Raw genomic sequence first — 27385 nt, 5'->3', positions numbered from 1 at the left:
GCAGCCAAGATGCTCAGTGGTCGCCTTAGCTGTCACGGAGCCCACCTCGCCTAAAGCCCCAAGGAGATTCTTTATTTAGTCTTGCAGATGTCACTGGGCCCTTGCAGATTGGAAATGAGTCCAGCGGATTAGGACGAGGTTATTAATTGGAGGCCTTCCCCTTTAAGAATGATTGACAGTTACTTTCTGGCTAAGTAATTGCTCTAAGTGTCCCCTTGGTTCATCCACTGGGCTGGGCTGGGCTGGGGGCGGCTGGCCGTGCAGAGGGGACACCGAGGCACCGCAATGATGGGCCAAGCGGCGCCCGCCCCCTCCCCACTTGGATTGTCTTCCACACAAAAGCACCCCGCTGCAGTTTCCCCTCGTAATCCCCTCATTACAGGAGAGGGAAAGAATGATTAGACACAGAGAGAAGAAAAGAAGGGGCACCACAGAAATGGAGGGGGGTTTCCGCCCCGCCCGGGAGGGCGGAAACAATGGCCTTTGTCTTTGGGCAGCAGGCTGAAGGGATGGATCCCAGGGCCGGGGGGGGGGGGGAGGGAGGGCAACTTCCTAACTTGGGCTCCTTGCTCTGCAGCCAAGGGATGCGTGAACTGGCATGGCAGGCCTGGAAGCACCACCAAGGACGCTTTGGGGGGTCAGGTGCAAAGCTGAATGTGGCTTGTGGCGTAATGCCACTAATGAGCCCTGGGCACAACCGAGCAGCAGCTTCAGCAGCCCTGATGTGTGTCAAAGTGTGGGGAGACGCTGCTTGAAGGAACACATGCAGGAGGAGGGAAGCTTCTGGCAGGATCATGGCCCACAGGCCTCCCCCTCCGCCCCAGTTTCGTCCTCCGAAATGCAAGTGACCAGGCCTTATGGTGGGCCTCCCTCTGACAGCCCCCCAACCTGGGCAGCTTGCCTGATGCCTGGCTGTGTGCGGCCAGGATGGAGAAACTATGGTGGCCCTTGGATTTGAGCCCGTTATCTGGGAAGCCCCTCTTGGCATGGCAACCACGCCCTCGGCCTCCAAAATGTCCTGAGATACTTGGAGCATTGCGAAGAGCCCGCTGGGTGAGAGGCCGGTATCCTGCTCTCAAACATGCATCTGTGGGAAGCCCACAAGCCAGGGTCTGCCCCACGTTTTGTCCCTCAGGAGAGAGAGGGGGGGACACATCCACAGCAGACATTTGAAGCACCTTGAAAGTACATGGCTTCTCCCAAGAACCCTGGGCCCTGAGCTACCATTTGCAGGAACATTAACAAACTACACTTCCCATGATTCTTTGGGGAAGCCATGCGCTTTCAATGCGCTTTAAATGCCGGCTGTGGGTGGGAGCTGTTCCTCTCCCTACGCAGCTCCCGTTCACCTGCCATGACTAACAGATGTGGACTATGGTGGGGCAGCTGAGATAGTTTGGGCTTCTCTCGCTTTCTCACTTTTCCCAGTCCAAGGTTCGGTTCTTCAAATTTCTACATCAGTTTGCAATTATTGCTATTTCATCATGAAAATTCATGAGTGTTCTAGTACAAATTCCTCCAAATGATACACAAGTTTTTATGCAGTTTCCCAGTGACCTTTTTCAGTGTAAGGGCCAAAATCTCTTCCGTGCAGCTTCTGGGGGCAAGGGGGGGGGGGTGGCTCTGAGATTTCCCAGCCTCGTTCTAGACTGGGGAAGTGAAGAATCTCACAGAACTCATAACATGATTGCTTTTCAGAATGTAAGCTTTGCAATGTTCTATTTTGTATAAACTGTGAGCAAAGGATTTAAAGCATAGTTACATTGTGTTCGTTGTATTTCTGTGTCTTTTTCACACACACACACCACGCTCAAAGCGGCTTACAGCAAAGAAAACACAAACACATTTGCAAAAACAATTTAATTATTATGAAATGAAGGCAGCAAAACAACACAAGAGCAAATATAGTTGCATGCAAAAGGCAACATTTCAGTGCAGCACTGTAAATATAGCAAGATTACATAAAGGGCCTCCAGCACCCCACAGCAAAAATAAGAAGGTAGCTTCGCAGGTTCCCTTTGGTCTGAGAAATGTCCCCCCCCCCCCGAATATCCTCTGACCGCTTCCTGGTGATGTGATGCTTGCGGCCTGGCAACATCCCAGCGCCATCTCCTGTCCCACCACGGCTTGGTCTGTTCCTGGAGGGACCTTGCGATGGGCTTCATGGTTGCCCCTTTTGGGTCCAGGGAGGAATTTGTCCCCTCAGACGAACTGGGCCTGTCTGAGGGTTTTGCCCACAACCTTGGTGGACATGGCACTGGGTTCGTTCCTGGTCTTTGGCAGAGGGAGAATAGTAGTAGCCTCTGCCTCCCTCTGCCTCCTCAGTGGTGGGGAGGAGGTCCATTTGCCCAACACTAAACTCATTCACATCTGTAACCACCAAGCTTGTGGCCTATTCTAAAACTGTTTTTGTGTCCTTCTTTACTGATATGGCAGAGCAGGCTCAGGGTACACAAACTGGCCACACTCTGTCTCCTGCAAGTCTTCCAGAGGCTGGTTTCTCAAATGGATTTTAAGGGAAGCACAACCCACACAAACTCAGGTTTTCTTTGGCGAGAAGAGCAAAATCCAGCAATGGCCCTGCTGTTTGGCCTGTGGAGGATTAAAAGATTCAAACGTTTTTGTATCGCGAGAAGATGCTCCTCTGCCGTGGGCCTTCGTGTTTCTGTGCACAAATAGCTTTTTCAAAAAAACAACTCCCCCCTCAAATAACGAAGGCTTAGTTTGGATTCTCCAACAGCTCTCTCTCAATGAAAATATATACTATATATTGATTTTATATTTGAGGTTTCTAAGCAGAGGTTGGGTGGCCATCTGTCAGGGATGCTTTGCATTGCATTGCAGTGGGTTGGACTAGATGCCCCCTACTTGTGGGGGTCCCATTGGGGCATCTGCTTGGCCAGTGAGAGAACAGGACGCTGGACTCATGGGCCTTTGGTCTGGTCCAAGAGGTTCTGATTTAAAATGTTCAGAAATAACCCTGCATGATTTCTAATGCCGCTCACTGCACCTCCTTCTCCCACTCCGTGTTCTTGCTGGGACCAGCACGCTTTCCCTCCAATGTCCAGCTGGGGAACAGAGAGCTTTCGAGTTTGTACAGCGCCCCCCCCCCCCGACTTAGCCAGCAACGGAGGCTGTCACCCCTATAAGTGCAACGCTGGCATTCTTTCAACCAGAAGGCAATTTGGTCTTGATTTTACCACCCCTGAGCTTCCACCATCTGTCCCAAGTGGAGTCGGGCTCCTTTAAATTCATTTCATTAATTAAATGACATTTCAATTAAATCAACTATTTAGGCGTAATAAGCAGCCCACCCGCAAAGCTGAGAAAGAGAGCAAACGAGCCATTATTATTCACCAACTGCAACACATGCACGTGCAAAACAATTTTTAAAGAAGAAAAGTTCTTTTAAAAATAATCGTTGTTTTATTTTATTTTCAAAGGGAAGCATTTAAGGTCACAACGAAGAGAGACTCCAATCCAAGCTAGATGCTTCCTCCTTGTTCTGGGGGTGAGGGGACTTGAGAGCCCCCAGGGCCAAGTCTGTCAGCATAAGGCTGACACCATTGACCAGGGTGGGGGGTGATGGGAGCCAACAACATGTGCAGGACGACCAGGGAAGATTAACCTTCCTTTCTCTCCGATTCTCATTTTCCCAGTCTTAAAATTCATTTTTCCATGTTTCTGCATTGGTTTGAGATTCATTAATTTGTAAAGTCCTCCTAAAAAATTTCCCCAATATATAAATGTTTTCAGATGCAATTTTGGCCAATATACTTTTTCTGCAAGGCGATATAAAGTTATTAGAATAACTTGTAACTAAGAACTTAAACCTGAGTTCACACATTTCCTCTTCCCTCCCAACCTACTTTGGAGTCATTCTTCTTAGATTGTAAACCTGAGAGTCAGTTAAAAGAGAGAGGAAGGAGCTGTCCTTCGTGTCCCTGGAGACGGAAGGAGGAGCTGGAAAGATGCTTGCAAGTTGCCCTGCAGCAAATGCTGGTCTCCTGAGCAGCGCTGCCTTTCCCCTGACCAAAGCCGGTACATCCACAGCCTGACCCAAGGTGGGTTCCAAACACATGGCAAAAGAGGAAGAAATGTCCTGCCCCATGCATGTTTTGGTTAAAAGTGGGTTGTGGTTCTGAAAAGGTTGAAGACTGGACCATACTGGGGGAAACAGATGAATAGTCTGGCTGGATGCAAGATGGCTTCCCAGGTTCCTGCCCATTCAGAATCATGAGGACTAGCACCTGACTTTGCTAGCACCACTAGGAAGCTCTGGGGAAGTGAGGCAAGGCCTCTGCTGGGGCGCAGGGCCTGTGAGGTGCTTCACAATGCCCCTGATGCAATGCTGCTCAGATTTCACCTGGGGGTGGATCTGCTGCGGATTGGGACCAGAAAGCACAGTGGTTGATCTCAGGGGAAAGGTCCTGGAGCCAGGGATCTCGGGGCTCCGTTTCTGGCAGGAAGGAAAGCGGCGAACCCAGCTGCCCTCTGCCAGCCTGAGCAGTGTGAGGATTTAGTTTTTCCACACCCTGCCAGGCTCCCCCTCCTTGCCCCCCCCCCACCTAACCTCCTTAAGGTGTCGTCAAAGGAGGGTGTTGAGCAGAGAGGAGGAAGAAGCTGGAGGGCGATTATTTGCCCAATGATGATAATTGCCTTCCCAAGACGCAGATAGCAAATTGATTTCCTTCCTAGGCCGGGTCCTGTAATCACTTCATCACTTTAAAATATTAATGCTACACTTCTTTCCTCGTTTCCCAATTACCCTAATTGAAGCCAAATTGGCTAAAGAGGTGCAAGGCAGGGGTATCAAGGGGGTTTAGTTCACTCAAATGACAGTTTTAAACTTGACTAAGCCTATTAGACACCAAAGCTGATAACACTTAGAGACGCTGTGTCAGCTTACTGGAGGGGGGGCAAAGGATTGGGGAGATGGGGGGGGACTAAGGCCAAGAGCTGGATGGCGGGGGGGGGGGGAGGTGGCCACGTGACCAGCTCTTAAAAGGACTTAGCACCTTTTCAGTTCATTAAGAGAACTTTGCTGGATGGGGCCAAGGCTGGATCAGGGTGGGGTGGAATGCAGAAGGGGCCCAAAACACCCGGGGGCAGTTTATTGGGCAGAAAGGTGAGCAGCAGGGAGAAAGAAACTAGTTAGAGGGGTTCAGAAGTCCTTCAAGGCGTCCTGCCACCACAATACTTCTGCCCCTGCATTTAGAAATCATAAAAATGTGGAATGCAGCGAGGAATGCTCCCGTTTGGGGTGCCAGCCAGCTGCCCCTCTTCTGACTAGCTGACCCTTGGGGTCCCTTCCAAGTCTCCAATTCTATGCCCTGGAAAGGGGGGGGGGAGCTAGTGATGGCCGAATGTCTGAGAGGGCCTAGGGAGAGCCTGCTAGATCAGACTCAGGTCAGCCCCACACCGCACATTTAATTAACCCATGGCACCAATCCCTGTGTCAATTAAAACACCCTTGGACAAACATTGAAACACAAAAAGGAGATCTCAGCAGGCTGCTGTGGATCCCTCTTGTAGTCACCAATTGCCCTCTGCTCCTGGATCAGACCAGAAATCCACTCTGCCCAGCACCCTCCTTCCAACAGTGGACAGTCGGGAAGACCACAGCCAGCCCATCGTTCTGCACGCCCATCTCTGACCAGAGCACCCACCGTTCTGAAGGGACTGTGCCATTCTGAAGAAGGCCTGCCTAGGACTGTGGCCACAAAATCGTGCTCTCCACGCCTGTAGCATCAGAAGGGGGGACACAACTAGCTTTGATACCTCTGGCCAACTCCACCCGGAAGAAGTCTCTGTACCGCTCTTCTTCCTGACATGCGCCTGGAACCCAAAGCCGCTAGCGTGGGGCATTCCCACATGACAATATGCCCCGTTTCCCTGAGTTATCTCTAAGCCCCGCGAGATTACACTGGGAAATCAATCTGATTACACGCACCCCAGCCCCATTTCCGCCACATCCCAGGCTGAGCTGGAGGTGACAGCTGCATGCTCCAAGCGCTGGCACAGCCCTGCGGCCGTCCTGGCACCGTTGTGTCCTGGAGAGGTGCAGGTCAGATGGTGAAGATGTGGGATTGTTGCATTGAGCCAAAGATCTCCCAGCCCACCCCCAACAAACTCACACATACGTGCACACACCGTTCAGTTCCCCCGCTCCATACCCTCTCCTGGCACAGATGCTGAGTCCGGCCACAGCGGAAATAATCCCCAGAGGCAAACAGGTGCCCTTATTGGCTCCACTCGGCTTCCTGCACTCGGCTGCTCTGGGTGCAGGCCGAGTCCCAAAGCAAGCCTGCAAGGCCTGAGCAGGTTGAGCTGGTCTTGCAGGTGCGAATTCCCCCTGCACTGCTTTCCCATCACCGCAGCAGCCGGCCATCGTCCCCAGAGCCTGAGCAACACTGCAATCCAGAACCGTCGCGCAGTCTCCCCTTGCAGTGCTTGTGTTGTGAGGAGGTTAACTGGGCTTAGTCAATTAATTAATATATTGCTGACGTGCTTTTGGGACCTTTGGACGAAATGGGCTTGGGGGTGTGTGTGAGAATGTGTTATCATTCTCAGTAATCAATCCCATCAGGTCTTATTAACCAGCTCATTGTTTCATTACGATTCTTAATCTTGGGTTGTTTGGTGAAGAGAGAGAGAAGGGCAGGCAAAAGGGAGGCCAGGGGCCCCTGCGTAGGAGGAGCAGGATCCTCCACTTACTTTGCAGAAACTCAGCCTAAGGCACGGGCTGGCATTTTCTGAAAATGCAGTGAAATCAGGGGTGAGCCAGAAATTGGGATTTGCAGAACCTGCCCTCCAATTTCCCCCAGTTGATACCAAGGAAAGTGCTCTTGGGCCCCGAGAGAAGGGGCAGTTACGTCCACATGGGCAGTTTTGCCCACCTCTGGTCCTGACCTGCACTCAGCTCTCACCTGCAGCAGCGCCTAGAAGCTGCCAGGATGCCACAGTAGCCACAATCCCCGGAATGGCTTCCACTGGTGAGTGTAGCCAATGGGTCTCACACCCTCGGGGGGGGGGGAGGGGCTTCTCCTGCATGAAAGACAGGCTCTGGCAGATGGAGCAGACCAGACCAAGAGTGGGTCCAGCACTCAAGAAGGCAGTTTCTGCATGTGCTGGAGAGGGAAGGGGGGGGGTAGATGGGGCTTTTCCGCCTGGGAAGGGAGGCCATCAGGGAGAAGGAAAACGCTGATCCTTTGCAATTCAGCCATAAAACACTGCAGCAAACTGATAGCTTTTATCTCCATTCATTCCACATCACTTCATTTTTGCCCCTTCAAGTTGCATTTAGAGCAGTTGATAGTCTTTTATAGAAACATGGCAGGGGTGTTGCCCATGGGGAGAGGGGTCTAGAATGAAATCCCACCCCCCACCTCCCTCCGGCCCAGTTCCACGCTCTTCTTCTGGAATCCCACAGTATATTTTAAAAGGGTTCAGCTGGCTTAGTCTGCTGGGGACAGAAGTTCCAGGCAGATTAGACCTCACAAAAATAGGCAGGCATTAAGCCATCTGAGTAGCTGGCAACCTCCTGCGAACGCTTACCTTTAAGCCTCACGGTACCTGCGGAGAGCAAACGTGTCAGGGGGACGCCTGGCTTGCCCCGACAACAGGCAAGAGTCATGGCCGCAGCAGGGCCTGCGCTAAGGGAAATGCCAAGCCCCTTCCCTGGAAAGTTTGGCATTATTAGCTATCATTACATTGATCAGTCATTTTGCATCAAAAAGCAATTGAAACATTAAAAATATATATAATACAATGGACAGTACAAAAAAATATGAAATGCCCTTCCAGCAGTGCCCCCTAAAAGATGGGTCTCCACCTGCACAGGAGGCAATCACAGGTCTGGGCAAACTGACCCCTGAGGAGCCTGTGTGGTGCAGTGGCTAGAGTGTGGGAAAGGGAACTGGGAGCAACCAGGCTTCAAATCCTGCTGTGATTCCTGCACTGTAAAGGCTCAGGCGGCACGACCCTTGGATCCCTTCTGACTAACCTTTTAAGATGCTCATGACGCTCCCTGGGGGACTGTGGGCCGGTCAGGGTCTCCTGGCCTGATTCCCATCACAATGGAGAGGATGAGAACCATGTGCACCTTGGAGATATAGATATAAACGTAGCCATCCATCCATCCATCCATCCACCCTCTGGCTAATTATTACTGTATCAACAAGTATGTTTCTATTCCTTGTTACTTGCGGGCATGTCATGAAAAGTGCAGGTGCAGGATTCAACCCAACTGTCCAATAGAAGCAACCCTCTGGCTGCCTCCCAGTGTTTTGTCCAATGAATGCAAAGTCACCAGGGTGGGTGCGGTGAGGGGGGAGACAGACCAACGGGAGGCCTTTCTTCTTAACTGCTACAAGATGAACTGTTGTTGCACGGCTGCTGAATGCAGCTAGATAACTGGACATTGGTAGCATTCGCCTGGCCGCAAGGTTTGTGCTTCATAGCCGTGAGTCTTTCCCATCAGCTAAGCTGGATTCCCACTTCCGAATCCGCCCCCCTCCCTCCACGGCATGTGCTGCAACAGGAGCAGGGGCCAGAATACCTTGGGGTTACCAAGGTGCCGGAATCCAGCTCGGAGGGAGACACAAACAGATTAGGTCGAAAGACTTGATCGAGGATCGAAAGTCTGGATGGGAGACAAGACAGGGATTGGAAGAGAGGAGAGGCTGCTTCCAAGAGGAACACACACAGCTGCCTGGACTGATTTGCTAATCTTTGCTTGGCTGAGACCACAGGATTGTCAGCAAACGCCTTAGCTCAGTCTCCTACCAGGGAAGTAGAGGCAGCTCCTGGTCTAGATGGCCCTTGGGAGTCCCTTTCAGCTCTACAATTCTATGATGCTATGAAATGATAGAAGCAGAAAACGACAGGTCTCCCATCCCTAGGCATGGGAAAGGATTACTGGGAGAATACTAGTCCGAAGGCGCCAGGACTACTAAGGCAATCAGGCTTGGGCCCAGGATACCTTAGGAGCTCCTGAGTTTCTCTGTTGTAGTTCAGTCTCTAAACTGATCCAGAGGAGTGCTGAGGGCTGTCGCCTGTGTTGCACAGAGGCCCAGGGAACCTCAACCAGAAGTTGGCCTTGCTGGCCCCATGTTGTGCAAACTCTCTTCTGTCACAGATTCTGCCGGCATCCTTCCTTTTGACTTCCATGCACCCCCTGAATACTGTTTTATGGCAACACTTGAACTATGCACTTCTTTAAAATTTCCTTGCACTACTGATTTTAATTATTGCTCTGCATTGCTTTTAAAGTTTTCTTAGGCTGCTTTATGTCATCCTGAAGTTTTTATAGGGGACAGTATATAAATACCTTCTAAGTAAACAAACTAGCCGTGTGTTTTTTCCAGATACTGGAAGTTGGTGGGGGGGACGTTTTGGATGGAAAGCGCTGTGTCCACAGGCATAAATTGAGGTGGCTGGGGGGGGGGTTCAAGCCATATGCCCCCCTCTCTTTCTCATGCCTCTGTAGAGCTGGTGTGCCTGTTCCAGAATGAGATGGGATCAGCTGATCCCACAAATTGGCTTAAATTTAAACCAGAGCAATAAAGAAGGCAGTGGACCAATTTCTTTGATTTAATACGCAAAGAGCTAAATCCACCCCGAGCTTTCGACCTGCTTTACCAGTTCTGGCTTGGGGTCCCCAGCAGGTGGAGGGATAGGAGCAGCGTGGTTTGGGGGAGCGGAGCGTCCAAGGCACAATGACAGAGCCTGAAGGGCCTAGATTTTCCAAGTCTGGGGAGGTGCTGTGCTCAGGGGTTGCATGCAGGAAGTCCCATGTTCAGCCCCTGAAATCTGCAGCCAAGTCTAAAACCCACGACTGCCTTTGCAGATGAGCGACACGGGCCAACAGCCTGTCTTCAGAAAAGTTTGGGAAAGACTCCCATCAGAAGTTTGGGAGCGCCACTACCTCTAAGACTTGACAATACTGAGCTAGATGGTCTGACTCTGTCTACAACCATTTCTCATGAAGAACTTCCTTATTCTTCTCTGCAGTTGAGTAACAAGCGATTGAGGAAACAGCAACTCTCTGTGGAGGTGGTTTCAGTCCTTCCCCAGACATCCCAGCCACCAACCCATCATGTGGAGCAAGGGCAGCTTTGGCACAGACCTTGTCCTGCTCCTCAGGGCCCATTCCCAACAGCTGCCTGCCCCGGGCCCCTTTCCCTCTCCCCATCTGAGTCTGGGCCATTTTAATTCCTACAATGTCTGCCACAAGGCGTCCCTCTGAAGCATTGTGGGAAACTAAAATGGCAACCCCCCTTCCAAGCTCATCAGTGAATATCCACTGGCACAGCAGGGGGCCCACGGAAGTAGAGATGTAGCCCAGCAACCCGACTCCCCTCAAAGCTGGAGCCAGCCCAAAGCAGACAGCAAAGGGCTGCTGGCAGGACTATGGGGCAAGTTGCACCGCATGTTATGGAGCAACTGAAGTTTTCCAGTGGCAGATATGCCAGTTGGTTCAGTTCAGCCCAGGTATCCCCTCCAACTCTGACCCGGCTGCAGAGCAATGAACAATTATTCCTTAAGCCTGCAATTCCTGAATCATCATTTCACAAGATGCATTTTAAAGATAAGGGGGTGGGGAGAGAATGGTCAGAGGTTTGGCTGTTTTAAAAATGACACATGTTGCTGCGAGAAAGTTTTTTTCAGATAAGCAATTGGAAAGGTGGAAAGTGTATCTCCAGGCTGCAGAAACAAGACCACTCTTATGGATGATGGAATCCCTTTAATGACTGAAGCACAGTATTAAAACAATCTACAGTACTATTTCTTTTTTAAAGGGGGGGGGACACACTAAAATTACCAAAATTTTAGACTAAACAAAAACCATATTTTGCAACTGTGGAAGAGTGGTTAGGCCCCGCCCTCCTCCCCCTCTTTCTTGTCCTTCTTCCCCTCGCCCTCGGTCTCCTCCTCAATGTCCCGCCGCCTCTTCCGGTTGTGTGGGCCGGGCCGGTTTTTCAGCAGAGGTAAGGGCTCCATGCCGAGGACTTTGTGGATCTGACGGAAGGCCATCATCCGCAAGGCATGCTGCGGGGAGGGAGAAAGGCAAAGATGCACACAGGGTTAGGATTCTGAACCCTACATATATTTAGGTGCCAGGCAGAATCATTCCCTTTCTAACCAGGCCTTAAGCTTTAAACTACTCCTGCGTTCCCACTTCACTGCTATTTTGAAAGAAGTGAATCGCGTTCAGGTTTTAAGGATATCTATAAATGACTTCTTGAGGGTGGAGCAAACATTCCCCAATCAGCTTAGAGCAAAAAGTATATAGATAAACATTAACGAATGTTGGTGCTACATGAAAATGTTAATGCTTTCTATGGTTTCTCTTTTATGGTATAATGTGTTTATGTTTTGTTTAGGTAACAAGCGACTCCTCCTCCTCCTCCTCCTCCTAAACTACACTGTCCTAACTTAGAGGAATTTCTAGGTGAGTGCTAATAATTAAGGCTCCCTTGGGCTGACAGAGCAAATTCCACATTTCTGGATCCTGGCGCTGGTTGACATCAAGAGAAGGCAATGAGCACCAAATTGCAGATCTGCCCTCGCGACAAAGGAAGCGCAGGCCACCCTCTGGCTAGAGAGAGACGGCAAGCAGCCAACTATGGGCTATGACACACTGAAGAGAGAGAGACCAAGAGCTGTAGAGAACCAAAGTCTCTCTTTCATGACACTTAAGGGCAAGTGAGCCAGGCGCCACTCGGGGAAGCAGGTGGTCCTGGCGAAGCCTTTCCTGATTCCTATCAGCTTAATTTTAAGTTCACAAGCCCCACAGCAGAGATCGGGAACCTCTGGTCCTCCAGGAGCGGTGGGGCTCCCAACTCCCAGCCAGCACTGCCCATGGAGACGCCTGGAGGGCTGCACGTTCTCTCTGCCTGCCCTGCAGGGCTCAAGGCAACGAGCCCAAGGCACTACCCACCTGGCTGCTGGCCGTGACGTCCTCTCGCTGCTGCCTGGCCATGCTCCGCAAGGCATCCACTGGCTCTTTCTCACAGGGGTCTTGGAGCCCCGGGCCGTCTGCAGGGAAGCAGAACATGGCAGCATGGGGGTGCGTAGGAAGGAGGCAAACTCTGATTTTCAGCACCCTGATTCCACTCCCAACCCAGATTCAAAATATTGAGAGGGCTGGAGCCCCCGGAGCCCCCTATCCTTGGTGACAAGGAGTCTTTCTAGTGGTTTGTTTCTCCGGTTCATTTCTGGGGATCAAATCCTCCTTAGGGCAGGGATGGGGAAGCCTAAGCCTCCCCCCAAACCCTTGTTGTTGCAGATTGCAAATCTACGTTACAGCTTTTAGAAAACCAAGGAACGAACCTAAAATGAATGAGAAGCCACCAAGCAGGGTTTTCTCGGCTGCTAAGCTAGCGTGGTACCCCGCAAGACGAATGCCTCGCAAGACGGAAAACCCGCAAGACGAAAGGGTTTTCTGTTTTGGAGGCACTTCGCAAGACGAAAGCCCATAGGGAAATCCCTGGGGACCTCTTTTAAATGCTGGTGGTGGGGAGCAAAGCCTTTCCCCCCCTCCGGCCTTCAGAAGAGGTCCAGGAAGGCCGGCGGGGGCCGAAAGGCTTTGCTCCCCACCGCCAGCATTTTAAAAGCAGTCCGGGATAGCAGGGAAGCGCTTCCCGCTATCGCGGATGGCTTTTGAAGGCAGGCGGGGGGGGGGGGGGCAGAAGCTGTGTTCCTGCCCCACAACCGGGAGAAAGGCTTGCAGAGCTGACCTGCCAGGAGCATTCCGGTGGCCAGGCACTCCAGGACCCTCCGCATGGCCTCTCCGGGTCCCAAAGGGCCCTTGGCGCTGCTCAGAGCTCTTTCCACCAGCAGCTCCATCGCCTGGAAGAGAAGAAGAAGAACACAACTTCCTATATGGAAAGTGCAGCTTATAAACAGGTGAATATCTTGTTGAGAATGCAGTGCGCCTTTCTTAATGCCACTAAGCATTTCCCCTTTTTTTTTACTTCAGACTATGGCCTGTCTGCACTACCCACTTAAAACAGTACCACACCTTCCCCTGAAGCATCCTGGGAACTGTGGTTTGTTAAGGGTGCTGAGAGGAGGACACCCTTCCACCCAAAGAACTACAGTCCCCAGAGACCCATGGGAAGAGGGGCTAAACCACTCTGGGAATTGGAGCTCTGTGAGAGGAATCCAATTGCGGAGCAGCAACAAGTAACCAATATGGATGCCAACCAACCTTCCCCCACATTCTCCTTTCCATTTCCTCTTGGACTTCAACTCCCAATGTCCCTGAGCAGCAGGCAAGCTCCTCCCACCATCCCTGGACACAGCCAGCGGCTCAGAGATCATGGGATTGGGAGTCCAACAAGGTCAAGAGGGCACCGGGTTGGGGAAGGCACCAAGCAGGGAGGAGCTCCACTACTGGGGGCCATCACTGAAGAGGCCTCCTTTCCAAATACCACCTCCCCCCCCCCACTTACACCCATGCAGAAGGGGCTCCTATAATGACCTGGGTGAACTGAAGCCCCACATACATAGCCTACTTTACTTGCTAAAAACAAGACTCTGGGAATGGCCTAATCCTGTGATGTGCATCGTGTGCATGCGTGTGAATTCCCCAAAGGCGCTGCCTCTCCCGCCTCCTTACCCAATCTGGAAGAGCGCCCCATGTTGGCACACGCTGGCACAGGTCCCGCAAAACCCTGATGATGATGACACACGACTGCAGGCCGTTGGCTCGGGCCTTTGTGGAGAGGGAAAAACAACATCTCCATCTCGGATCCATGTCTTGAAAGAAAACAACCATGAACTGTGCCCCTCCACAACAAGCAAGTGTCAGGGCACAATAAATTAAGAAAAAGGGAAACTGGTGATGCTCAAAGAAAGCCGAGGGTTGTCTCTGAAATGGGTCACTGTGGATTTGAAATCATAAGATTTAGAAAACACCAAGTTAAGACTTGGTGGCTTAGCTGGACCCTCCTTCTTGGGGGCCAGGGGGGCGGGGGACACAGTCCTTGGCCAAAGTGGCTTCTCTTACCTGGAACCATTTTGCATGGCGAAGAGCAGCCAGGGACTCCAGGCACTTGTCCTTGCTCAAGGTCTCTGCAGAGCCGAGCGGAGGCTCTGGCGATGCTCCTAAGAAGGAAGCAGAAAGGGAGGGAGGAGGAGGTGGAAGAGGCAGGCTGCAGCCCAGTCAGCCAGAAGAGAAGGCAAGCCATGCTGCATAATGTGGCACAACAGTCAGCATGTTGGACTAGGATATACATGAATTTCAATGGGTCTACTAGTGAGTAAAATTTAGTTGGAGTGAATGCTGTCGAACACTCTTCCAGGAGTGATTTGGCAAACACCCTCAAATTTGAATTCCAGGTGTCTCTTGAAGACCTTTTTCATGCTGACAGGCCCACACGCTTACTTAAAACTTTCCTTGAGGACCCAAACGTTCTGCTCTGTTCTGCTTTTAAAGGTTTTTATGTTCCTATACACAACTCTGAGGTCTAAACTTTTATAAATAAAGTTCTGAAGACTCACCTGCATCTGCAGCGGCCTCTTCTCTCATCAAGGGAGACGTCAACGAAACGGTGACCTGCATTTGGGGTTCTCTGCATGACGCAATTACAATATTGGCTTCCTCAGAGTTGGACAGCACTTCGTAACTGTCGCTCGTCACCTTCTGGGGCAGATGAGGAGAAAGAGAGAATTCCATCAGCCTTTGAGATATGCCCACCGGCCCAATCCAGATGAGGACAGAGATGGCAAAGCCTCTGACCCTCGGGTGCTGTCCCCGAGGACAATCAGCCAGGAGCTGCGTGCCAGTGGTGGCGGACGCTGGCCCAACAGACAGGACTGTCACACAGGTGTGCAAGAGCCAGAGGTTTCTACACACAGCTGCTCCATCTAGCAAGCAGGAGACAGCGGCAAGAGCTCCAAGGACACATTCCAGCCAGGCAGAGGCACTCAAGGAGGGTGCGGGGCAGGCTGGGGAGAGTCCCAAAGCCAGGAAGTGAGGCCCAAGAGGCCAGATCTTAGATTCACTGGGAGCAGGGACCTGCTTTTACTGTGGAAACTGTGTCATGCCTCTTGTCACTTGTTATACTTTGGTATTTTTCTTAAACGCTCTTCCTCAACCGATTCCAGGGTGGTGTACAAAGTGCCACAATATAAAACTCAAATAAAAGGCAGACTAAAAAACAGCAACTGAAGAGCAGAGTGAGACAATTCCAGCTCCACGTAAGATGCCAATGTGACCATTAAGGTCCACTTGGCATCAGGGAGGAGTCATTCCTTTAGTTTAGTAGCAGCAGCAGCAGCAGCAGCAGCAGCTGTCCTTTGGAACTCCCTGCCTCTGGATGTCAGGTGGGCCCCACCACTCTTTTCTTCTTAGATCCCTGCTGGGAACCTTTTCTGTCTCCGCAGGGCCCTCCAGACACAGGATTTGAAGAGCATCCCATTCAACAACAGCTAAAATATATACAAATACCCACATCCTCCTCTCCCAAGGTTGGCAAGTCTGATTGCGGAGCGCAGAGAGGCCTTCCTTACCTCCAGCTGCTGGGGCAGCTGCTGCGTGATGCTCTGGAGAAGAGCCAGGGTAGGTTTCTGGGCTGACAGCAGGATCAGGCGAACCTTCCTGTCTCCGCGGAGAAGCAGCCCTTTTGCCAAGACGCCCACTCTCATCACCCCTTTCAGAAGCCGGGGAGGGTCATCTGCCTTCCTGCTGAAAGGAGAGGGGCAGGAAAGGAAGGGAAGCGTGCTCATGAGGACTAGCTACGTAGCACGGGCGATTAAATGCATCAGGAAGGCTTCCAGCAGGGATGTCCAAGGCCCTTGTGTGCCGCTGCTCCCCCCCCAAGTAAGGGGAGCAGGTTATTCCCCTGTTGGCAGCCTGGCCTCGTGACTAGGAGTGACTAGGAAGACTTTGAGCCAGTCCCCCTCTTCCAGCCTGCTCTACCCCACAGGGTTGTTGGTGAGCTTAATTCGAGTGAAGGTCCAGACCAGAGGCGGCCTGAAAGCATTACCCTTTCTCTTTACTGCCTTCCTCTTTTTCTGTTTCCTGCTCCGTCAGCCAATCGGAGACGAGCCTAAGGGCACGCTCAGAGTGAGAGACAACTTTCTGAACGGCCTGCAGCTCGTCTTCTGTTGGGTAGATGCTGGAGTGCTTTGTCATGATGTGGCGGTCATCAGAAGAGTCCGGTCGCCGGGGGGGCTGAGGGAGATAAAATGGACAGAAGGAGTCTGTAAACTAAAGTGGGCAAAGAAGGGGAGGAAAAGGCACAGGTCAGACTTCATGGTGAATCATAGGTCAGCGCAATATGACTGAGCCTGGCACTTTTACACGCCCCACTTTTCTTCCAACAGTCAGGAAGAGAAACCAGAAGCACTCACTTCCTGGTTCACATGAACACAGTTTCTCATTATATCCCAACTGGGAGCAGTGATAGGTTTAAACTATTTTTCATTGAAGCAAGCCAGGAGCAGAAATCAGTTTTGATTCTGGCTTCTTTCAATAAATTTAGAGTTTGAGCCAAGAACATGGATCCTCCTGCCTGCAGCCCTAACACAGGTTCCTCCTCCACCCGCAAGTCACCCGCAATCCCCTGCCCCACCCCTGATGCTCAGCCCACTGTCAGTGCCAATAGCCTCGCTGGTGCTGAATGTGAGCCCCACCTTTGCCAATGTCCGGGTGCCAAACTCCCGCTTTAGAATAACCACAGTTCATGAGCAACAAGAAACTGGTCAGTTCAAACCAGGAAATGGATGCTAAATGGATGCTTCCAGGTCCCCCTGGCAGCCATGTGAAGAGCCAAAGAGCCAGGCTTCTTCCGGTCTAGCGTTACACTGGAATAGATTCAGGGTGTGATTCAGCTGGCTGGCTTTGCAGGGAGCCTGGGGTTTGAAGGAAATGCCACCCAAATCCGGATACCCACCAGGAGAGGGGGGACTGGCACTCCAGGCCTGCCCATGAGGGGTGGCGGGGGCCAGTCTGCCGCCAGGTGCCGCCGCTGCTCCTCCCAATACAGCTGCTCCTCCTCCACCCGACGCCAGTACATTTCTTCTTCATAGCGCCTGGAGGGGAAAGGCGGGAGAAATGCTGCATTAGAAGAGCCTGGCTCTCTCACAGGAAGGAGGGACAGCAGCTGACCAGCCAGGATTAGGGACCAACAGCAGGAAACCCTCTGGACTTGGAGTGAGGACTGTCTCTTTGTGTCCAGTCCATCCATCCTGGTCTGCCTCCCGTGACACTGTACATTCACATTCTTCCTGCCCTGCCCTTTCAGATGCGACGCTAAACTGTGGTTCCGCATTCTGAGCACCGGCCTCAAGCTCACGAATTTCATCCTGCCTCCCTGCCTCCGAGGAGGACAGCAGGAAACTCAACCGAGTTCTCCATTGCACCAAACTCAGACAAAACTGTGATGAGTTGGAACAATGGCTTGCTGAAAGTAATCAGGATCAAAATTGTGCTTCATGAAGCTGGCTTGTTTAAACAAACAACAGTTTAACCAGACGTGTGCCCCCGGGGCTCCCTTCCTATGTGCCTGGATGCAGCAAGGAACTGTGATTAGTTCAAAAAGCAAATTTCCAATCTCCTCCTCCTCTGACAGGAAAAGTGGGAAAGCATGTGAGACCAGAACTCACATTTAGCAAAGCTAAACAACGGTGAGGGTTATGCCTAAACTGGCCTCTGCGTCTCCTGGCTTCCTGTTGTTATTCCTACACTGCCCAGTTTAGACTGTAAGCTGCTCAGGAGAAGAGACTGCCTATATTTCCTCTGGGTTTCTGATGGTGCTGGATAATATTGATAATAGAACAACAACCAGAACAGTCCCAAGGCGGCTTCTTGCCCTCCCTCCCTCAGCCATCAACCTGCAAAAGGCCAGCCAGAGTTGGATCCTGACATTTAAGAGAGAGAGCAAACATGGACCCAGCACTTCAAGGCAGCTTTCCCGGTCTCCTGAGCCATGTCTACTCCAACTGAGCGCAGGGACTGAGCCTGGCACCTGCTGTTGCACGCAAAGGGGACGCTCGGCCCCCCAGCCGCCCCCTTCCCCAGGACTCGCCTCATCTCTAGGTGCCAGCGCTGCTCTTCCTCTCGGCGCCTCTTCCCCAGGGAGCGCAGCTGCTGCTTCTTCATCTTCTCCTCCTGCAACTTCTGAGCCCGGTTGCTGGGCTTGATCTCGACTGGCAAGTCAGGATTGACTTTCTTCTGCAAGAGGTTTGTTGCCATCAGGCTCAGAATAGAGCAGAGGGCCTCATCCTGTTCAGTTATTGCTACAAGCTGCTACTGGAATGTGGGGTGATGGGAACAAAAGGGGCTGCAGAGGATGAGAGGAGGGAAACCCCTCGGGCCCAGGGGCCAAAGACTGCTTCACCGAAGCAAACAGGCTCCCTGCACCCCTCTCACAGCAGGTGGGTCTTGCCAGACCGGGGCTCCCCCCCCCCGGGCTGGCCAGCCTTGGAGGCCCAGCCCACACCGCCCCCCCCCAGCCCTCGCACCTTGTACTGTAGCCGGTGCCGGCGGCCCTTCAAGTGCATGTCTTTAGAGTTGGGGTCATTGAAGCTGCACTCACAAAGCTTGCAGTGGAAGCGAACCATCTTGCCTTTGTCGTTGTGGACCTGGAAGGGTGCAAGACGCCTCGTCTCAGCCAGGCTGGTCTTGAGAGGCAGGCAAGCGAAGATCTCCCCCGTGGGGCAGAAGCCAGGCCCTGAAAACCCCCACCTTGCCAGATCTTCCACAGGGAGAGGCAGAGGGGAAATCAGGATTGAGCCAAGGGAGCAACCTTGGGAGCCCGTCCCCAATGCGCTCTCCCGCCCCATTTGCACTGCCTTGGTGCAAGAGCTCTTTGAAGCGACTCCGTTAACATCCCTGACAGATGACCGGCAAAGATTTCAGTGAAGGAGGCACGTCCTCCTTTCCCTTTGCTTTACCTCTTCGACATAATCGTGACCCACAGGCTGCACGTCCAGCAGGTCCCTCAGACCGTCTCCGGAGCTGCGGAGGGGGGACTCGTCTGCGGGCCTTGCGGCTTTCGGGGACACCCCTTCTGCCCCTTCCTGCTTTGCGCTTGTCACCTGAGCTTTGCCTGCTCCTGATAAAACAGCCATGGAGGTTCTCAGATCTTGACCTGGCCACCCTTTGCTTTCATGAAGGAACTTCCCCTTCCAGGTCCACTTGCCCAGTGACCAGGTGGGCAGCCATGCATGCAGCAGAATGAGGTCCTAAGAATGGCCTGTACCACTTCAGGTCGCAGATCTGGGGGGGGGGGGGTGTCTCAGATTTTGGAAGGCCCTGGGCAAAACCAGCATTGCACTGTAGACTAGGGTAAAATGGCACACCACACATTTAAAGTACATTTAATATACATGGCTTCCGTAAAATAATCCTGGAAGCTGTAGTTTAGAGATCTAAAATTCCCAACACCCTTAACCAATTACAGTTCCCATGGTTTTTTGGGGAAAGCCATGTGGTTTGAAGGTATGGCGTGGAGGAGGCTTAGCCCTCCCTGGTGTGCTAGGCAGCCAATGATAAAGGAAATAAAAGGGAACCAGGCCTCATGGTGTTTGTCTGTGCCAATTTCACCCCCCCGAACCCCTCCCCAATGAATAATACGCAATAATATGGAAGATTGCCTCTATTTGATATGGAGAAGTGCCTTCTTAGATTAAGAACTGGTAGCCCTCCAGACACTGCAGAACTACAACTCCCAGCCTGCATTGCCAACGGTCAGGGATGATGGGTGCTGTATGTCCAGCTACACCTGGAGGGCTGCAGCCCCCCCCCACCTGCAGTCAGAAACAGGGAGTCCCCTCGACCACCTCACCCCCCGGCCTGCGCAGAGAGATCACTCCGCAGAGAACGCCTCTCTGCCAGCCCCCCTCGCCACAGCTCCTACCTGGAAACAAGAGCTTTGCCTGCCCCAGGGGCTTCTGGGCAGAAAGCGGCTTGCTGGGGCTGGGTGTGCTGTTGGCTGTGCCCCCAGCCTGCCTTGCCAGCACGCTGGCCGTGGTGGAGACAGGGGGGTGCAGAGCTGGCTTGCTGGCGGAGCCATTGGCAGGACTCACAGCGGCGCTGAGCACCATGGGCTCGACGGCAGGGATGGGCTTCCCCAACTTGGTGTGCAGCTTGAGGACCTGGAAGACACACGTCCTTCAGCGGAGGGGAGACATGGCCCAGCGCAGGCTTCCCGTCCTTGGGCAGCGTCAGCTCTGGGCAGGAGCAGCTGGCGCCCCTGGGGAAAGCAGAGAGTGGGAGCCAGAGGCAGTGAGCCAACGCTCGCTTTGTCCCCGTCCTCCACCCCAGGAGACCCAGGGCGGAGGGGCCACCCCCTGGAGTGGTGCCCCCCTGCGCTTCCCAAAACACGCAACCTTTTGGTGCTTGGCTCCTCGGATATGGGCCACGTAAGCATCTGCCCCGGTGCAAGAAACATCGCAGAGCTCGCAGTGCAGCTGGGTCTGGCCCCCCCGTAGGCCGCTGCCCCCCGCCTGGCTCCCTGTCTTCAGTGCCGCCTCCTTCTTTTTGTGCTTTTGTCCTTCTAGGTGCTCCCGGTAAGTCTGCAGGGGGGTGGGAGGAAGGACATGGCAGGATCCTCTTGTCCCGAAACGTTTTTACGGCCTACGGCACGTCTAAGAAGTGGAGGGCGATCCAGGACGGGCCTTGTGTTGGTGCAGGGAGGTGAGCTGTGTCTGGAGGTGGTGCAAAGAGGCATTATGGCACTCTGAAGACACATTCCGGCCCTGCAAAAGCAGTCGAGGAGAGGGCTGGTCAGGGTCAGTGAGGTGCGAGGCCTGCAGAGAAGGCGCGGCTTGGGGAAGAGTCCTGAGGGCTGCACAGAGAGGCCGCAAGAGCTGCATTCCACCCCCAGGCCTAAGGTTTCTCAGCCTTGCTCTAAAGGGAGAAGAGGAATGCCTTTTATGGAGAACAGCTCTGTCCACAATGATTCCCTGTCAGAGCTAAAGAGAACTGCTATGTTCAAAGGATGTAGATCTCTGAACTCCATCCTTTTGCGGAGTAAACAGGGGACAGCTGCTGTATTCAAGGACCGTTTGGGTGGGAGTGCTTTCCCAAAGCACCTGTTATCCTGATGAATACAGAACAAGGAGCTAGAGGAACCATTTGTACAGTGCTTAGTAAATCTGAGGGGCTTCGTAAGCAACCAGGGCAAGACAAGCCAGCCCGGCACTGTAAAGCAGGGTAGGGAAGCTCTGAGGAAGCCTTTTGGCCCAGTGGTCCAGATCCGTATTAGATCCTAGGCTTGTGTTCCAAATTTAACAAGACGGGTGGGATCATCAGGACACTGGCCTCAAAGCCAAGGCAGGGCTTGCAAAGAGCTTCTGCGTGCCTGAGGCTTTGCCTTGGCCTGTTTCCCTGTCAGCTGACCCAGCCGCTTCTGATCCGCCCAAACCTGCTTCCCCTTGCCTCTGAGCCATCAGGATCACACTTGAAGGCTCCCAATGGGTGCACTGGTAGTCCCAGCTCCACTACTGACATCCAGGGTGGCGCAGGCGGTTGTGGGTCAAGTTGCCCTGCTGAAGACCAACACCACCTGCCTGGCCACGGGCTCCCTGAACCACATCTGCATTGACTCTGTACCTCTGGTTCCTGTCTCAGGTCTGGTCCAGAGGCTCTGTGGCTGCTGCTGGGAACCAGAGAAGGGCCTTCTGAGTGGGGGCACCTAAAAGAGGGCCCTCTTTGTGCCACGAGGTTTGGGAGGACTCCTCTCAGAGTGTTCTGCCATTTCAGGCAGGTACTTCTTTTATCAGGAAGAAACTGATGCGTCTCTTGTATCTCAGCCACACCACGAAGCACACGGCTTCCATCACTGAATCCTGGGAACCCATCCCAATTCCCAACTCCCTTCACCAACTGCAGCTGCCAGGATTTTTGGGGAGGCAAGACACGAGTTTTCCATTTGCATTGTGGCCTGTTTTTATGCTTGGCTTCAAATGATTGTTAAGGCACCCTGAGTAGCTTATCGGGAGATAGCAGACAGATCTTTGCCAAAGAGCCAAAGGGGAAGAAGCAAGACGCACCTGGGGGCCTGCGCAGCTGATCTTGCAGATCTCGCAGTAGTGAAGCTGGGGCTGTTTGGGGGGCCCCTTGGGCTTGAGCGGCTTGCTGGGGTACTGGGGCTTCTTGCTGTAGCAGCTGCTGGTGGAGTTGCTGCTGCCTCCGTCGCTCCACAGTGAGCCCCCCATGGGCTTGGGCTGCTGCTGCTGCTGCGTGGGAGGCAGGGGCTGCGTTGGCGGCTGGGGGGGCTGGTAGTAGGAAGCGCTGGCTGCCGTGTAGGCAGTGGCCTCATAGTTGGAGTAGTTTGACCCTGGAGAAAGAAGACCTCCTGTTGATGCAGGACAAGCAAGGCAGGGGCAGGCACCAGGCCTTCCAGCTCCCCTGAGTCCCAGCCAGCCTGGCTAGCCAGCAGGTGAGCTGTAGCCCAGCAACGTCTGGAGGCCCCAGGTTCCCCAGCCCTGCTCTAGAAAGCCGCATTTCTCTAGTACTTAGAAGAGACACTGTCTCCTGAGAAAGGGGATGTTTCCTAGAGCAGGTGAGGAAACAGGTCAATGTTGCTGAGACTACCAACGCCCACGGTCATTGACGATGGGGATTGGGGCCACACAGGCCCTGCCCCCTTGCGGTAAAGGAAGTGGGAAAGAGGAAGCGAGGCCTTTGAGAAGCTCTTACCAGAGTAGGAGGCAGGAGAGGAGTTGTAGGAGGAAGAGGAGGAAGGGGCGTACGACTGGATGGAGGAGGCAGAGATGTTCTGCTGGCACGTCGTGGAGGCTGGGTAGGTGCTATAGGATGAGGAAGCAGCCCCAGTCTGGATGTGCTTAATGGGGGTCACTTGTCTCTGGGGCTGGCTTGGACTGTACACGGCCGCAGGCTGGCTGTAGCTGCTGTGGGAGTCTACGAAGGACAGAGAGCAGTCGCTGAAGACCAGAGAGCAGCAGGCGACTCCTGCCCGGATTCTGCCGGCTTGAGCTCCTTGGGCTTTGTCTGGCTTCCATCCAACTAAATTCTCCTCAGAGGAGACCCAGTGAAACTGAAGAACAGGACTAAGAGCCATTCATTTCAATGAGGCTAGAGAACAGCTAACCTACAATCCTTCATTTCATTTGCCTGACCAGACTCCTCAGCAAAAGGGAACAGCAACACCTTATTTTATTTATTTTCTTTCTATCCTCTCTTTCTCCCAATGCGGGACCCAAGGCAGCTCCCAGCACAAATCTAAACAAGCACACCAATATAAATATTAAAAAACGGTTAAATAAGCAACCCTTTAAAAATGCAGGGCTGAAACATTTAAAACCCTCCGAAAGCACACAGAAAACCCCAACAACATTCATCCTCAGAAGACCATCCACAACAGCCAGTTGGTGGCCAAAGGCATGGCATGGCAAAATAAAAGTCTTTTCCTGCTGGCAAAAGGAAAGCAGATGGAGACCTAGCCTAGCCAAGTAGGCTGAAGTGAGTTCCACAGTCTGGGAGCAGCCACCAAGAAGGCCTTGTCTCATGTCCTCACCAAACATGCCTGTGAATGTGGGGGAACTGGAACACGCCCCCCCCCCCCAGATCTCAAAGCCCAGGCAGGTTCATATTGGGAGAAGTGCTCCTCCAGATAGCTCCAAACCTGTGTGACCTGTTTACAAAGGAGTAATTGCACTCATCTTTATTCCAACAGAAAGGGAACTTCTTGGTTCTATTAAACCAGCTGAACGGCAGCGTGCGATTGCAGCGCAGGACAGCTCCTGTGGCTCAGGAAGGGGGCAGCTGAAGATGACCCCCATCGCCATGCCTGCTTCCCAAGCCTTCCCCGTTACCATCACAGCTGTTACTGGAAACTACTTGAGCAATGCTTCCACAAGCCTCTAGTATTTTGAGCACGCCTGAACAGTGTTTTTTTCTTTTCTATTTGAACTCACTCGAGTGGTAGTACGAGTCCGTGGCCACGTGTTGGGGCTGCGTGACCACCGTCTGGTAATATGGTTTGGTCTCATAGCCGCCTGCTGTTGGGGATCGGCCGTAACTGTAGCCATCCTGCCAAAACAAAACTTGGCTGTCAATAAGCTGGTGAGGGCAACACAAGCCGACCGGATGCCTTCCACAGGGCGACCCATAAGCCAGGGCATCTTTTGGCTGATAGGAGCCTTTTCTGGGTGGATTATTTAAGGTAGCTGAAATATTTGGGGGGGGGGTGCACAAAAGCCAGGGACACTTTAACACACCTTCAATTGATTCCTCCTAAGACCGGGATGGAGACGTTTGTATCCTCCCAGGTGTTGGAGCTCCCAATTTAGTGCAGCAACCCATGGGGAATGCTAGAGACATCTCTGTGGCTCTCTCATTCCCCTCGAGCAACGGGGAGCAGTCCAGGCTCTACATGGAGCCCCAACCTCATTTGAAGGTGATGCCTGATGACTCCTGAAGTTGCCCTATTATTCCATCCTATCAGAAGTCCTTCCTTACTGTTTGTTTCCTCTATATCCCCCCTGCAATGCAGTTTCTGACCAGCTGGAAGAGGCAGTATATTAATTTTAAAAATAAATAGATGCTTAAAAAAGAAAAGTTATCCCAGGTTGTACTGCTTGGGGAAAGATTCAGTTATGTAGCCGTGTTGGTCTGATGCAGTTGAAATATATATAAAAAAATTAATAATTGTCCAGTAGCACCTTAGAGACCAACTAATTTTGTTCTTGGTATAAGCTTTCTTGTGCATGCTCACTTCTTCAGATGCTTGGGGAAAAGAATTCTCCCCCTAGCTGCTCTGATAACAAATGTATAGCTTCAATCCTACCCATATAGCTATGTGTGTGTGTGGCCCACTATAGTCAGAAAGGAATTGATTTCACTTGCTCTCCAAAACAGTTGCTGTGTTGGTCTATTGGGTAAGCTGGTCAGAATGGTTGAGGAAACCCAGCCAGATGGGTGGGGTATAAAGAATAAAATCATCTTCATTTTTATTATTTTATTATTAAGGTATTTATATGTATGAGGTGTTAGGGGAGGGCTAGTACCTTTGTGGGGGACACCTCCTGCTCCTTTGGTGCCCCCCCTGCACTCAGCTCTCCCCTGCGGCTCCTAGAAGCTGTCAGCATGTGACAATTCTGGGCGCCACAATTTAAGAAGGATATGGACAAGCTGCAACGAGTGCAGAGGAGGGCAACCTAGATGACCCAGGGGTCTGGAAACCAGGCCTTATGAGGAACGGTTGAAGGAGTTGGGGATATTTAGCGTGGAAGAGAGACCAGAAAGGAGACTCTGACTCAGTATCAGGAAGAACTTTCTGAGAGGAAGAGCTATTTGAGAGCGGAAGGGACTCCCTTGGGAGGTGGTGGGCGCTCCTGCTTTGGATATTTTCAAGCGGAGGCTGGATTGCCATCTGTCAGGGATGCTTGAGATGAGATTCCTGCATCGCAGTGGGTTGGGATACCTTCTAAGTCTACGATTCTATGACAACAGCCACACCCTGTGAAAGAGACCGTAGACCTAGAGAACCTCCCACGGAGCAGGACAATTCTAAGCCACCAGTATGCAAAATACTTTTATTCCAGCCCCTAAAATATCAGGCAAGGGGCACCTGTGACCCTCACTCCCATCATTCCTAGATATTTGGAATGAATGTTGTAGCAGGGGTCTGGAGTCTAACAACATCTGCAGGCCGCTAGTTGCCTCCCCTGTGTTCAACCCACCCCACCGATGTGAGGATACTGATGAGCAGCTACCTGATAGTTCTGGGTGACAGTTGGCTGGGGGGTTGGCTCTGCTTGCCGCGTCCCATAACCGTAGTCTTGCGCTGACGGTGGCTGGTAGCCCCCATATGCTGCAGATGCCACAGACCTGGCTGCCTGTAGTGCTGGAGCATAGGCGGGGGGCACTGCGTGCTCCATCGCAGGGCTCTGCTGGAGCGGGTAGCTGGCTGCTGTTGCGTGGTGGCAGTAAGCTGGAGCAGGCTGGGCACTGAGAAGGAAGACGACAAGTGAGAGACTGACGAGGTTGGACAAAAGTGGTGGCCGCTAAGGGAAAATGGCCCTGCTGCGGTCGCCTGCAAGCGATTCCCACATAGCCAGGTTGGAGTTGCCGGGCTTCATGTCACGTACAACTTCTATAATCCTGATTTCCCATGCAATCTTGGGCCGATGGGACTTATAGTCCAAAACATCTGGAGGGCAGCTGGTTGGGCAGATTTCAGAGACGTGGATGCCTGTCCTCTCAGCTGCCCTCTCTTTCTTCCCACAAGCGGAGGAGGGGCGCCAGCCTCGGCCTCCCTGGCAGGGCTGTGGCCCCGGCAGCTGAAGCCCCCTGTCCTGCGCGCCTCCTGGCCCCCTTCTGACCAGACCGGGGATGCCCCCCCCCCGCGGCCTACCCTACCTGCCGGGCTGGCTGGGAAGAGCCGCTTCGGCTCCAGCCCGCCGCCTTCTCCGCCTATCTCTCGCGCCCCCCCCCCGCCGGCCGGCCCTCCTGGCCGGGCTGTTGTGCAGGAGCGAGAAGGAGCGCGCCGAGGAGGACCCCTCGCCCCTCATTCCCAGCCCCTGCTGCCCACCTACCCACCCACCTGTACGGGGCTCCGGCCGCGAAGCCGTAGTAATGGCTGGCCGCCATCTTGTCGTCTCCGCTGGGCGACCGGCGGGGGGGGGGAGAAGCGGCGGGGAGCGCAGAGGGCGCGCGAGGCACGCCGGGAAACGGGCGACGCGCGAGCGAGCGAGCGAGCCGGCCGGCCGGCATCCGAGCGTGCGTGCGTGCGACGTTGCTCCGCCTCTCTCGGCCCCAAGCCCCGCCCTCCCCTCCGCGGCCGGCTTTGAGCGAGCGCGACTCTCCGAGGAGTCGCCAGGGGCGGCTGCTTCTCCCCCGCCCGCCCGCCCGCAGCCCTGGCCTCCCTCCCAGGCGAGCGAGGAGCCTCCTGGGCCAGAGGCAGTCTCCCTGGGCTGCTCCCGAGGGAGCTTGGAAGCAGCAGCGCGCAGGGCAGGGAAACGCCGCGAGGAGGAGGAGGAGGAGGAGAATAAGGAGGAGAATCATTAAAAGCAGAGGAAGGCCCAGGCCAGGCCCCTCAGGCACTGTTGGGGCTCCTTCCGGAGGGGATTTGGGGGGGGGCCCTCCGGCCTTCCTTCTTCGCAGGGACCCCCAACGAGGCGCCCACCTCACGAGGGAGGGAGACTAGCGCCACCCAACGGCAGGCTAGGCCCCACTGCCCTCAACCAACCAACATGGCGGCGGCGGCGGTGGCGCGTCTTCTGCCCTTTCTTCCCCCCTCCGGCCCGTTTCCCTCTTTCCCGCCACGCCCCCCCCCCCTCTCAGCGCACAGGAGCAATCACAATCTCGGAGTAGATAGGTAGCCGTGTTGGTCTGCCATAGTCCTAATTAAAAAAAAAAATTCCTTCCAGTCAGTAGCACCTGAAAGACCAACTCAGTTAG

The 27385-nt window shown here is 53.3% G+C and overlaps 1 protein-coding gene across 6 annotated transcripts; it reads right to left on the bottom strand.

Moving 5' to 3' along the window:
* Window positions 1–10733: 10733 nt before the first annotated feature.
* LOC310697202 (zinc finger RNA-binding protein 2-like) lies at window positions 10734–26618 on the bottom strand. Of its 6 annotated transcripts, none has more exons than XR_014520971.1 (19): window positions 26529–26598; window positions 25699–25933; window positions 23899–24013; window positions 22661–22882; window positions 22012–22298; window positions 20347–20532; window positions 19875–20112; window positions 18910–19070; window positions 18478–18597; window positions 18042–18187; window positions 16908–17046; window positions 15999–16222; window positions 15523–15694; window positions 14512–14653; window positions 14018–14115; window positions 13628–13767; window positions 12744–12855; window positions 11945–12042; window positions 10734–11052 (listed from the first exon to the last, which is right to left on the bottom strand). XR_014520971.1 is itself a non-coding variant. In XM_083483525.1 (19 exons), exons 1-19 carry the CDS (start codon window positions 26573–26575, stop codon window positions 10876–10878), a joined length of 2979 nt encoding a protein of 992 aa, XP_083339651.1. In that variant the 5' UTR covers window positions 26576–26618; the 3' UTR covers window positions 10734–10875. The 6 variants fall into 6 exon arrangements, 5 of the variants coding, with proteins under 5 accessions (XP_083339651.1, XP_083339649.1, XP_083339650.1 ...); XM_083483525.1 differs by having other exon boundaries at window positions 13628–13723; window positions 15999–16186; window positions 26529–26618; XM_083483523.1 differs by having other exon boundaries at window positions 13628–13723.
* Between the last annotated feature and the right edge of the window lie 767 nt (window positions 26619–27385).

Source organism: Podarcis liolepis, assembly GCF_965112155.1.
Source record: "Podarcis liolepis genome assembly, chromosome: 18".
In the NCBI taxonomy this organism is placed as follows: domain Eukaryota; kingdom Metazoa; phylum Chordata; class Lepidosauria; order Squamata; family Lacertidae; genus Podarcis; species Podarcis liolepis.
Note: the sequence above shows the minus strand (reverse complement) of the source record. Positions and strands in the feature narration are given on the sequence as shown.